Here is a 13140-nt window from a genome sequence, read left to right on the forward strand (position 1 = left end):
GAGGTGTGACGTCTACTGCTGTTCCTGGTCTGGGCCCAACCTCACACTGTTCTGAGCAGTCCCCTCTGGTCAGGACAATGCTTGCCCATCAGCACTGTTAACCTCCACATCCTCCCCTCCCCTCCCCGCTGCTCTCAGCCCGACAGCATAGCAGCGTTGTTTGCGGCTGAAAACCAGGGGGAAAAAACGCCACGCAGAGGGGAGCTGAGTGAGAAAGGCACGATTTATTGGTCTCACAGACTGGCACACACGGGGCGTGGGGGGCGTGTCCGGTCTCCAGCACTCACACACACGTCTGGATTTGGTTTCCTACATGAATTCTGTTATGTGAAAAAGCAACACAAAGAAAGACACCACCGATCTATTCTAGTAGCCAAGGAAGCCGGGCCAGAAGCCAAGAGAGAGGGAAGAGAAGGCCGCACGGTTTGGGGAGCTGGACACCAGGAAGGCTGACCCCCCGGGCGGCCGGCGGGGGGCTCCGCTCCTGCAGCTACAGCAAAGACTCTGCCAGTGGCACGATGGGATAAGTGATGGGGGGCTCGGCTTCCCCTGTGGCCTGGGGGTGGCTGCCCACATCAGGCAGGGCACGGGGCACGTGAAGAGCTGGAGCTGATTCTCAGTTCTGATAAAGAACTGAGAGGACCCAGAGGGACCCCTGTTCGTGGCACCAGCTCTGCCCGAACCCCTGAGGCTTTAGCCAAAACCATCTGTGTCACTGAAGCGACAAGGCCAGGCTCCTTGTACCCTAAATTAACACTCACTCTTCAGCTCCCTACAGCCAAGACCTGTCTGCCTCCAGGAGGGCATGGGCCTTGATTTTTAATGCTTTGTCCAAACCACCCAGGACGTACTGTTTTGACCTGGGGGGTCTGGGATTACGGTCCTGGTTGACTGAAGACACAATTCATAATGTCCGTAAAGTACTCAGCAGGTGCCCGGCACGTGGCGAGTGCGCAATACATGCAGCCATTATTATTATTAATATTATTATTACTTGTAGTTCCACCTGGAAATCGGCACCTTCGTTCTTTTCTTGAGAACGGTGACCAGAACAAGGTTCTCGATTCCCAAGTACCAAGGTCCAGTACCAAGGCCCACGTGTCCAAGTTCCATGTTGCCCATTGGGTGTGCTTTTCCTTCCAACCTTCGCACTCGGGCCCAAGTTTCGAAGCCAGCACACCCTGCGGACCACACAGAAGCCAGGCCACATCGTACTTCTCAGGCCTCTCCTGAGAAGTACGCAGCCCTGCATAGGAAGCTGAGTAGGAGGGGCCAACAGGAAGTCCCAGGAGAGGGTCCAAGTGGCTTTGTGCTGCTGCTCTGGGCTCCTGTCTCGCTGGCAGGTCCCCAGGGGCATCACTGTGGGCCAAAGACAGAAGGCTGTCAGCGCTGCATTCTCGCCAGGCCAGATTTAACTAAGGATCCCCCGTCCCTGAGCATGGTGGGCCACGTCAGGATTCCTTTAACAGGGTGAAGAGCCAACCCTTTGTAACGTTCTAAGTACTTTAAACATATTCTAACATCTATGCATATGTGTTATATGTATGCATAAGACTCTCTAGCACATAAATATATAGCTTAGATATAAATTATACCATACAGTAATAATACATAATACAATTTGAGCCTCCTTATAAGCCCTTGAGGCAGGTTCCACTAATAGCCCCACTTTGACAGATGAGTAAACGGAGGCTCACAGCATAGAGCCATGAAGTGGGAGAGCGGGGATTCAAACCCAAGACAGTCTGGCTCCACAGTCTGTTCTTAGCACGATTAGCTCTGCTCAAAAAGAAATCTATTTCATCAAAAGGGAGAGGACACTATACTAGGAAATTTTTAAAGACTAATACTAATGATGACAATAACGAAAAGCAAATATCTGGGCTCTTGGTATTTATGGAGCCTCAGTCCTACGGGCCTGACATGGGAGAGCTCAGTTTATCCACAGTCCCTCTTTTAACCCTTCCATTGTCGGAGCAGAGACAGACGGGCCTGGGTTCGAATGTCGACTCTACCCCTTCTTAATGGAGCAGCTCCCAGAACCACTGTTAATCGGAACCCACGCCTGGGCCGAGTCATCGTATAATGGACATTCACACTCACACGCATGCATGCAAGGCAATGTGCACCTGAGCACACACGCATACAACTCCTGGGCATGGTGGCTGTATCATGTGCACATGCACACCCACTCACTCATGCACCTGAGCGTGGTCCTGGGCATGGTGGTGTGTCACATACGGACACACGCATACACAAGCCCATGTGCACGCGCTCCAGGGCACGGCGGTGTGTCACACGCACACACATACACATGCACCACCACATGCACCCCGCGCACCTGCATGGCAGCCCTGTTGAGCGGCGTGTCCTCCGGCGGCCGGTGCTTGCCGTGGTGGGGGAGCTCGGCGTTCTCACGGTAGTCGCGGCCCTTGGAGTACTGCAGGTGCAGGACGGCCGGGCTCTTGGCCGGCAGGGGCGGCCGCTGTGCCGGGGTGGGCGGGGCCTGCTGGCTCAGCTCCGACCTGGAAGGCTTGATGGGCCTCTTGGCTGGCACGGGGACTTGGGAGCCGGCAGGGGCCTTGGGCTTCCCCTGGCTCTTGTCCCCGGTGGCTGGCCAGCCCTCGGCATGGGATGAGCAGGTGAAGGAACGGAGCCGGGGTGTGGGGCTGGGGAAGGGCGTGGGTACCGGCGTGGGTACTGGCTTGCCCGTCCCCTTGCTGCCCTCGGCCTCCTGGGCTTTGGAGAGCAGGATGCTAGGTGACAGGGACCCTGGGTCCGGGCAGGGCGGAGGATCCTTCCTCAGCATTTTGGGAGATTCCTGCTCTTTCCTGGGAACCAGCTTTGGGAAAGAACTCACAGACCCGTACAGCGGGTTCTCAAACATCTCGGGCTTGGCCAGCTTGGGGTCCTCCTGGGCCAAAGGCTCCAGCGCGTTCTTCCCCCCGTTGCTGGGCCTGTGGCAGGAGAAAGAGGAGACGTGGGGGGAAGTGGGGAATGACTGCTTGACGCCCAGGGGCTTTTCTTTGGGGGTGACAAACGTCTGGAAATTAGAGGCAGTGGTTGCACAACATGGTGAAATACTGAAATCCACCGAATTGTTCACTTTCAAATGGTTAATTTACTTTATGCGAGTTTTACTCCCATTATAAACAAAATTAAGAATGAAAGGAAGAGAAAGACTGCATTACTCATACGATGATGGCCACACAGGTGACCTCAGCTGTCGTTTGGACCTTTTCCCCCCTAGAAACTGTGCACACCAGAGCCTTGGTGAGCAAGGGGACATCACTGAAGAGTTTGCAGGAGGAGGGAAGAGAGGGCACACATGGCACCGCCAATGTCAGAACCAGCCCCTCTGTCTCCATCAGAGAAGCCTGCCCCTCACTGCTGTGAATAGACCTGCCTTCCTGCCCCCCAAAGAATTCCACAGCCTCTCTTCTGTCTCCAAGCAAATTCTGCTCTGACCCTCAGAGAAACGGAAGCCTTGCAGGTGACCAGATGTCCTCCGTCATCACCTGAGCCACCTGAGGGTCCCAGGTCAGAGGGTTTGGTTTAACAGATGTGTAAGAACCCACTATGTGCCCCAGGCATGGGACTCTGTCACGGGCGGGACAAAAATCTGGGCTCAGGGGGCCGACATTCTTGATCACAATCCTCTCCGCGGAGAGCCCCTGGTGACTGCAGGTTCGTTCATGGCCTCGCTTAGGGTGGGAAGGGAAAAATGATGGTCATGGTGGACATCAGAGGGGACCCGGAGAGGCGGGGAAACATGCCAGCGTGAAGAAAGTAGGCCGCGGACGCAGGCCCAGAGAGGGAGCGCCACCTCTGTCTTTCCCCGGCTTTCTTACGGCTCTTCCTCGCGGGGACTTCCCGCTGATCACATTATGAGAACCAGGAACGGGAACGCAGACTTTCCAGCCAACAGTGCCATCTCCCCGGGGAGGGGAGGTCTTCTGGGTTCTGCTTTCTGCACAAAGGAGGCTGCAGTGCAGACACTGTGGGTCCCTGGGAACCCACTGCCTGTCGGGGCTGTGACAGCGCTCCATGACGGAGCACGAGCTGAAACACCACTCGGAGCTGCTGAGCGGCCACGGCGAGGGGACCCTGGGGAGGAAGGCGTGGGCTCCGGGGACAGATGTCACCCTTGCCCAGGTGTCGCGGTGTCAGTGCAACAAGATGACGTGGGTGGTGCTGAGGCTGGCCTCGGGGACATGCCATCGGGGGCTGGGCTGCATGCAGACTCGGTGTTTGGCTCCTGCCTCTTTGGACCAACCTGGAAGCAGCTGTGTGACTAGAAATGTTGGAGCCTTGAAGGATGATTCCGGGAAGCCACCCCTCTACCTCGGGCCATCCTCTGGACCTGTCTGGACACTTGAAGACCTTCGCTGAGCTAGCCCAGGAAGGAAGGTGCGGGAACATAGAAACGGCCCCGACCAGAAGTTACTAATGAAGGGGCAAGAAGAAGAAAAGAAATGTGAGGTCTGACACCTGCCAGCCTGCTCGGGGTGACTGAAATAGGAGGAGGAGCTCGCCTCGGAGAACTAGGGGCAGGGCCAGGAACAGGGCCCTGGACGCAAGCCTTTCGGTGATCCCAATGCTCACGCCCCTGGGACAGGAGCAGCAATGGAGGCGCGTCATGCTGTCTCTCGGGAGGGAGGAAAGCTTGGCTGGGGCAGGAGAGACTGGGAAGACCAAGAAAAAAATTTAAGTCTCATTTCTGTGACCAAAGGAAACAGGAAGCCGACTCCCACAGGAGGCCACGGTTGCAGAAAACATGAACCAACATCAGAGGAACAGGGTTCATTTCCATTGCAGAAGGACTCCACTTAGATTCGGAGTTGGTTCTTTCTCAAAGCAGCAAAGTTCTGCTCAGGGTCTGAGAACAGCTGTCTCTCTAACCGCAGACTTCGGTGCAGGGTGACCAGCCATTCAGGTTTGCCCAGGATTCAAACGTTTCCCGGATGTGGGATTCTTAGTGCAAAAAAAGGGGACAGTTTTGGGCGAACTGGGATGGCTGGTCATCCTACTTGGGCATGGTGCAATGGCGGGATGTCATGGACAATGCCGGTGACACCCCCTTTCCCACGGCCTTTGCTGAGGCTGAGCTGGGGGTTGAGGGCCATGAAAGGGGCTGCAGGCAGGGGTGGCAGCTGCCGGTGTCAGGCCTTTAGTCGCCCCCTTGGTGAGCAGTGAGCTGAGTCGTGAGTGGCCCCTTTGCCCACGGACGTCCCCGTTCTGAAGCCATCGCCCGTGATGCTGGAGGGAACACACTCGCTGCCCAGTTCCAAACTGGGTGCTGTATTCAGCTCGTTAAAGATCCGTTCAACTTTGGGAGCTCGAAAGCACTTCCCTCGATCGGGTCATTCTACGTGGTTGGTCACAGCGCCATTTCCTGGGTTGCCAAAGACATGACCTTTGCTAACCAGGCACCTCAGCCCCTGTCCCGGTGGCTTTTGTCCTCGTTTTTCAAGGGGAGGAAACTGAAGCCGGTTTTTCTTCCTCCGAGTTTCTCACGGGATGACGAGAGTTCAGAACTATGATCAACACGTTCTGAAGCTGGAGCTGCCAAGACAGCCCACTGAGCTTGGGGACAGGCCTGTTTACCCTCCTGCCCTCTCCTGTGCCCCTGTCATGTGCTCTATCCCATCCATCAATCCATATATATATATATAAATGGATATCCATTTATATATGGATGGGATATATATGGATATCCCATATCCATATATAATGGATATATATATATATATATATATATTTGTATTTTTCTGGAGAAGTGGGGAGGCAGTCAGACAGACTCCCTCATGCGCCCGACTGGGATCCACCCAGCACGCCCACCAGGGGGCGATGCTCTGCCCCTCTGAGGTGTTGCTCTGTTGCAACCAGAGCCATTCCAGTGCCTGAGGCAGAGGCCATGGAATCACCCTCAGCGCCCGGGGCAACTTTGCTACCATGGAGCCTTGGCCGCTGGAGGGGAAGAGAGACACAGAAGGAGAGGGGGAGGGGTGGAGAAGCAGATAGGCGCTTCTCCTGTGTGCCCTGGCCAGGAATTGAACCCAGGACTTTCACATGTCAGGCTGATGCTCTACTGTTGAGCCAACCAGCCAGGGCTTAGTTGTTTGTTTGTTTTTTACAGAAAAACTTTAAAGAATACAACTGTTACCTGCTCCTCAAAAAGGCTGGAAGGAGCGAGAGGAGGGAGAACGCTGTCTGACATCCCTCCCTTCCTGGCTTCTCATAAGCGACAGGGAACACCCACTGAGAACCCTAGGAGCTCAGGGAAGGGGAGAGCAACAGGGACACCCACTGAGAAACCTAGGAGCTCAGGGAAGGGAGAGAGCAACCCCCTGAAGTCATTAACGACAGGAGAGACAGCCACCAAGTAAAGACGAGGCTGATGCCATTGTGCACCTCTACGGATCATTGTTCACTGGGCTCCGCCCTTCTCATTTCCACCTGTCACCCATGGTTACTGAAAGCTTGCAGGACTCCCTAGCTTGATGCTTATGAATGAGTTTACTTGGTTACGGTGGCAAGAGTGAGGGATGGCACACAGGAGAGGCGGCACGTGTGAGAGGCGCCTGTGGCCTGGGCGACCTGGCCTGAGCTCCTCCCCGGCGCCTTCCTCCTGACACCCGCTGCCTGAGCCCGTCCTAGACACCGGTCAGCTTTCTGTAACCTCTCGGCCTTTCCCAAAGTTTCCCGGCCAAAGCCCCTCCCTCCGCGGGCCTGCTGTGCTCTCCCTCAGGCATTCCCAGTCTCAGCTGCTCCTTTTTCTGACCATCCTTAACAGGGGAGACGGGGAAGCCGCACAAGGGAACAGGCGCCACATGGCTGAGGAGAGAGAGGGGAAGTTGGCATTGGAGAGGGTCTTCTACGTGGAAACCCCCACCTCTGTTTCTCAGTGACCTCCAGTGAGTGGGAGGCTGCCTGAGGGGTCACTGCTTACAGAAATGAATTTTTCACTAGATGTACTTTCTATAGGAGGGTATTTATTCTCCTTGACAGTATCTTTAAAAAGTTCTACTTAAAAAATCAAGTTTAGCCTGACCTGCGGGGGGCGCAGTGGATAGAGCGTCAGCCTGTGATGCTGAGGTTGCCGGTTCGAAACCCTGGGCTTGCCTGGTCAAGGTGCATTGAACAAGCCACCACTAAAGGGAAGCAACTATGAATGGAAACTTCTCACTCCCTGTCCCCCCTCTTCTTGCTGTAAAATCAGTAAATAAGATATTTAATAATTAAAAAAAAATATATATATATCAAGTTTTCACCAATAGGGTAAGACTTGAAGATTCTATAAGTATTTCTCGAGTGCCTACTCTGTTCCAGGCCCCGAGGACGAGTCAGTGACCAGAGTGAACACACACCCGTCCTCAGGGAGCTTCCATTCGAGGGCTGAGTTTCCCAGCAGCAGAAACCCAGGGAAGGGAGAGGTCTTGTTGAAGTGGACGCTCACCTTGACTCCTGCGTCCTGGGGCAGGGGACCCGGGTCACCATGGAGGACGAAAACTTCTTGGGTGAGATGGGTGGTTGGCAGGGTGGTGTTGGAGGGCCCTCTCCCCTTCCAGGTCCCAGGGAGCAGTCCTTGAGTGGCTGGTCATAGCTCCAGGCTGTGGGCTGCTGGTCGGGGGACAGGGACTGTTTCATGTGCCCAAAGGACCCCATCCCCATGTAATTAGGGTTGATGATTTCAGTGATGTTGGAGCCACTGCAGGGAGGGACCCTGTGGGGGAGACACACAAAATCACACATCAGGTCTCCCTTGCCTCCTCTGGTCAGTCCCAGGCTGAGGACGGTGCTTTCTGATGTTCCTCGGGGCCCCTCGGGATCTCCACAACCCCTTCACGTTTCGGGCAGTGGATTCATTCATTCATTCATTCATTCACACAACAAAGTAGCCTCGAGAGCCTCGTGAGCACAGGCCTGGGCCAGGCTGAGGGAACGAGGTTGTGAAGGAGGCAGCCAGAGTCTCTGCTCTCGTGGATCTCAGGTCCGGCGGCCGAGACACACAAAACACGCTCAGGGAGTGGGACACACAGTGTTCGTACAGTGCCGACACCCGGCTGAGAGTCACAGAGGAGGCAGAGACGGCCTGGCAGGAGCGTTGGACCCACTGGGCGTCGGGTAGGCACGGAAGGCCGGACTGCCTGGGGAGGCAGGTAAGGAGGGAGGCGTGGGGAGACTGCGGTAAGAGTAACTGCGATGGCCCTGAGGTGAGAGGGGCCTAACTGTTCCGGGAACCGTCGGAGGGCCCATGAGCCAGTCGGGAGAAGAGAAGAAGCTGTCAAGGGGCCAACTGACCACGAGCGGAAGGCAGGCTGGGGTGGGGGCACATGGGGAGTTCCACCCCATACCCGTCGGCTTGCACGGTTGTGTGTGAGGCATGAGCATGGAAACGGCCACATGGCAGCTGAAAATGAGGGCACACAGGTCAAGGCTGGAGCCTCGAATATGGGGGAGCCAGCTTAAAGCTGCCGAGGGGCCGACGGGGCCAGCCCAGACCCGGGTGGGGTGACCTGAGCTGCAAACACAGTGCTGACCCCTCGGTGACAGAAGTGTCGTTCTCCTCGGTAAGACAGCGCTGTCATGCGAACGAACCCTCCCAGCTCCCACGTGCTCAGCCAGCCCGGCCCTGAGCCCATCTCTCCACCGTCCGTCAACGCCTGCTTAGGAAACAGCCATTCCGACACCAGTCAAAAGGGAGAGCCGTGTAGACCTGCCCTGATCCCGCCCCTGGAGCCAGCAGACACGTGAGGGCGACGACGCTTTTGTCGACGGGATAGCAGAGGGAGAAGAAGGAAGGGAATACCCGAGCTCACTCGGCTACACCCGGCAGAAGCTGGACGGAGACGAGGGGACGGGCTGGAGACACGAGCGATGTGACCTCCTAGGTCCCCTGGGGGGTGGGCATGGGCGAGGACCGCACGGCCCGGCAGGCACTGTGGGGACCAGCACGGGCAGAACACCCTGGGCTCTGCTGTGGCTTTCGGATTTTCGCTCGGCTAACGGCACAGCTTTACGCCCTCGGCAGGTAAGCCAGCCCAGTGACCGTGCCAGGCTTCGCTGGCTCCCTTCTGGGACTTGAGACCACATCAGAGATGAGGTGACTGTGACTGGGGACTTTTAAAACATCCAGGTTATTGCCAGGCCAGTCTCTGTCAAGAGCAACCTGCCTGCTTTCCCCCCAGGGACAGTTGCCCCTGGCAATAGGACGGGGTTGGCTGGCCATGGAGCCAAGACCGCTGATGTCCTCGGGCCACAGGAGACAAGACAACCATCTCTGCAGGTGCTTTTTCCTGGACGGGCATCAGTCCCTAAGTCAGGGACGGCACCTGATCCGCCTTGGTTTCTCTAGAACCTGTCACAGAGTTGGCGCTCAACCCATGTTTGTCAAACAGACTGAAGTTTCCCACTCAGAGGCGTCTCCGAGGCCTCGTCACCATCACACACTAACCCCCAGGAACTGCAGGCTTGTGGCCAGGAGCCTCGGAGCCAGAGGCAGGAGAGGACTGTCCGGGCCGAGCTTTCTGTCCCTCTGGTCCTCGGTTTCTCTGCGCTCCCCTGCCCCACCCCTGCGTCCTGGGTCTGCAAGGCCAGCTCGCCTGCCGTGAAGCCCTGGAAACCCCTGCTCTACCTGCTGGCAGGTTCCCACTGCTTCATGGGGTCGTGGCTGGCGAAGCTCTTCAGAGACTTGGGCCCGCTGGACTCGTCCCGCTCCGTCTTCACAAAGTCTGCAGGGAGAGGGCCGGGAGAGAGCGTGTGAGGGCCCAGCATCCAGTGTCTGGGCCAGGACGGCAGAGGTGTCCACTGACACGCGGGGCTGGACAGGGAACACTGGCCGCCCAGGGAGGCAGGCTGAGCAAGGTTCTGAGCCCCCCACGGTTTCCCTGATGGACGAGTTATGCCTGCCAGAGCCCCAGACGGAGGAGAATCAGCACGTGTGACCCAGAGGGGTCATGTCACGGGACATTTCCAACTGGTTGGTGTTGGCAAGGGACCAAACAGGCAAATCATCCTTGGCAGATCGAAATAAACAAACGGAATAAGCTGGCTCCACCAGAGCTTCCGGGACCAGAGCCAACCTCCTTTCGGGCCTAAAGGGCAGCTGGGACCCTGTCTTCACTCCTGACTCTGCCGTGTAGTCGCAGAGGTAGGTGCCAAGGCCCTTCACGCCAACCACGGTTCTGCTAAAGAGAGGGGCTCCCCCAGAGCGGAAGGGGGGGCACATCTGTGGGAGGCAGCAGCGTGGATGGTCCGGTGCCCTCCGGGAGCAGTGGGCACCGGATGGTCCACTGTCTCACTGCGCACGGGAGGCAGGACCCCATCACGTCCACAGATCCCAGCTTAGCCCTGGGGGAAGCTGCACTTCCCCCTTGGGCTGGCTACTTACTCGGTACATAACCTTCAGCCAGTCACTTAACCTCCCTGTGCCTCGGTTTCCCCACCAACCGAACACGGACGATGATACCCGGCTCTCAGAGAAGGTGCCGAACAGCTTTGCTAACCAGCACCTCGCTTCTGTCTCTAAGCCCGCAGTGCTGAGGAGGGCGCGGGGGCGGGGGAGTCATGCCCGCTCACCGTACAGCTTCTCCCTCTTCTTGCCCTGGGAGGTCTGCAGCTTGATCTCCCCCCGGAAGTGACCCATCATCTCTCCGTGGTGCGTGAGAGGCGTGTGGATGGGAAGCTGAGTTTCCGTGGCCTCTAGCCGCAGAGCGATGCAGCCCTCGCCTGGGGACGTGGAAGGGACAACAGTCAAAATGAAACCCTGCCACTGCACAGGAGCAATACCACGGATTTGACCAGGAAAGTTAGCTCTACCACCAAAGATGGTCCTTCAAACAATGGCCAAGGCAGGGATCATCGAATAAACCTTTCAGAACAGCTCTTCAACAATCTGGGGGGAAAATATCTCAAAATTGATAGCAAATGGCCTGGCCAGTGGTGGCACAGGAGACAGAGCATTGACCTGGGACCCTGAGGTCCCAGGTTCAAAACCCCGAGGTCACCAGTTTGAGTGCAGGCTCATCCGGCTGGAGAACAGGCTCGCCAGCTTGAGTGTGGGACCATTGACATCATTCCATGGTTACTGGCTTGAGCCCAAAGGTCGCTGGCTTTAGCAAGGGGTCACCGGCTTGGCTTGAGCCTCCTGATCAAGGCACGCATGAGAAGCAATCAATGAACAACTAAAGTGACACAACTACAGGTTGATGCTTTTCATCTCTCTCTCTCTCTTGCTAAAAAAAAATTTTTTTTTAAATTTACAGCAAATGAACTCCATGTAGATTAGTTGATGTAAAAAAAAATTAAATCAGAAAATCCAGCAGAAAAACAGAATTAACTATTAATCTGATGGCTGGAGGGGATGACAACTTTCCAAGGTTTGAAGGTATGTCAGAAAATGACAAACTAAGAGTGACAGATAAGAGGATATAAAAGTTTAAGACTTCTCCACAGAGGGGACAAAAACCAACGGGAGCGGGAGAGAGATTGACAGGGACCGCTCCCGTAGGCAGCTCCACAGAGCGGGGGTTTTATCTGAACTCACGGGGAGCTCCTCCAAATCAAAACCCCGCCTGATAACTAGGCAGATAACCCAAACAGTCATGTCTCACAAAGAAGCACTGGAGCTGGTTCATTTCAATGCTGGAAACTAACTCATTCAGCTTCGGAAGCTATCAAAAACGCAAATGAAGACAGAACAAAGGGGCCCTGTCACAGACATGCACTTAGCACAAAACTGAAGGAGGAAGAAGAATCCAGCGTCAGCAGGGTCAGGGAGACCTGTACCCCTGAGACATGGCAAGTTCAACGTGCAAGACAGGAGCCTTTCCGGAAATCGGTCTGAGCTGAGAATCACGAACATGATCATATCCTTTCATCAATAAACGTGAGAACTCATCCTAAAGAGATAATCTGAAAGAATGTTATTGTTGTTGTTTTTTTTAAATGTAGCTTCCAGACAATAAAAATTGTCCCCAAAGAGATCCATCTGAGCATTATTGATAACACTTAACAGAAACAACCTGCAAAGCCTCCATTAACAGTAACAAAGATGGCTTTCCAAAAATAAGACTTCAGTACAGCCATGGGCTACATCAGTGGTCCCCAACCTTTATTGGGCCACGAACCGGTTTAATGTCAGAAAATATTTTCACGGACCGGCCTTTAGGGTGGGACGGATAAATGCATAAAATAAAATTATGCGACCGGCGTAAAAACTGTGGTATTTTCAAATATAATTGTCGAACTTACAAGACAAGCGTCAAGAGTGAGTCTTAGACGGATGTAACAGAGGGAATCTGGTCATTTAAAAAAATTAAAACATCGTTCAGACTTAAATATAAATAAAACAAAAATAATGTAAGTTATTTATTCTTTCTCTGCGGACCGGTACCAAATGGCCCAGGGACCGGTACTGGTCCGCAGCCCGGGGGTTGGGGACCACTGGGCTACAGGGAGGCACCAAGGGAGGTTTACGGCTAGAAGTCCAGTCCGTGGAACACAAGAGTTTATTCTTGGGTTATTATTTATAAAATACTGTTATTTTTCATACAAACAACTGTACACCTACTTTTGCCCCTCCCTGGATTATGAAGCCACGAACAGCAACAATTGTGAAGACCTTGTAGGAGGGCTTTGGGAAATGGGTCTCATCTAGCATGAGGTGAGTAAAGCAGAATATGACTGGTGTCTCTGTGATGGTTAGAAATATGGAAATCTGCCTAACCAGGTGGTGGCACAGTGGGTACAGCATTGGCTTGGGACCTGGGTTTGAAACCCTGGGGTCCCCAGCTTGAGCGTGGGATCATAGACATGACACCATGGTTGCTGGCTTGAGCCCAAAGGTCGCTGGCATGCGCCCAAGGTCACTGGCTCAGCTGGAGCCCCCCGCGCCCTTCTGGACATATATGAGAAAGCAATCAATGAACAACTAAAGTGCTGCAACTATGAGTTCATGCTTCTTATCTCTCTCCTTTTCTGTCTATTTCTCTCTTGCTAAAAAAAAAGAAAAGAAAAGAAAAAAAGAAATACACAAATCTGTGCATGCCTGCATACAAGGATGGAAGTGTGAAACCAAAATAAAAAGGATTGCTGTGGAGAACGAGGCTGCTGGTGGGATTTTGCTTTGTTATATTC

General features: G+C 54.6%; 1 protein-coding gene across 2 annotated transcripts in view; it reads right to left on the reverse strand.

The window, feature by feature from the left end:
* Positions 1 to 205: 205 nt before the first annotated feature.
* INPP5D (inositol polyphosphate-5-phosphatase D) overlaps positions 206 to 13140 on the reverse strand; it is a 118655-nt gene continuing 105720 nt past the window's right edge. For both annotated transcript variants that reach the window (XM_066280401.1, XM_066280400.1), the window contains 5 exons: positions 10582 to 10731; positions 9638 to 9734; positions 7460 to 7726; positions 2342 to 2957; positions 206 to 1359 (listed from right to left, as the gene is read on the reverse strand). In XM_066280401.1, coding sequence (XP_066136498.1) covers positions 1357 to 1359; positions 2342 to 2957; positions 7460 to 7726; positions 9638 to 9734; positions 10582 to 10731 — 1133 coding nt within the window. In that variant the 3' untranslated portion in view covers positions 206 to 1356. The remainder of the gene's footprint in view (positions 1360 to 2341; positions 2958 to 7459; positions 7727 to 9637; positions 9735 to 10581; positions 10732 to 13140) is intronic.

Source organism: Saccopteryx bilineata, chromosome 5, assembly GCF_036850765.1.
Source record: "Saccopteryx bilineata isolate mSacBil1 chromosome 5, mSacBil1_pri_phased_curated, whole genome shotgun sequence".
NCBI lineage: Eukaryota > Metazoa > Chordata > Mammalia > Chiroptera > Emballonuridae > Saccopteryx > Saccopteryx bilineata.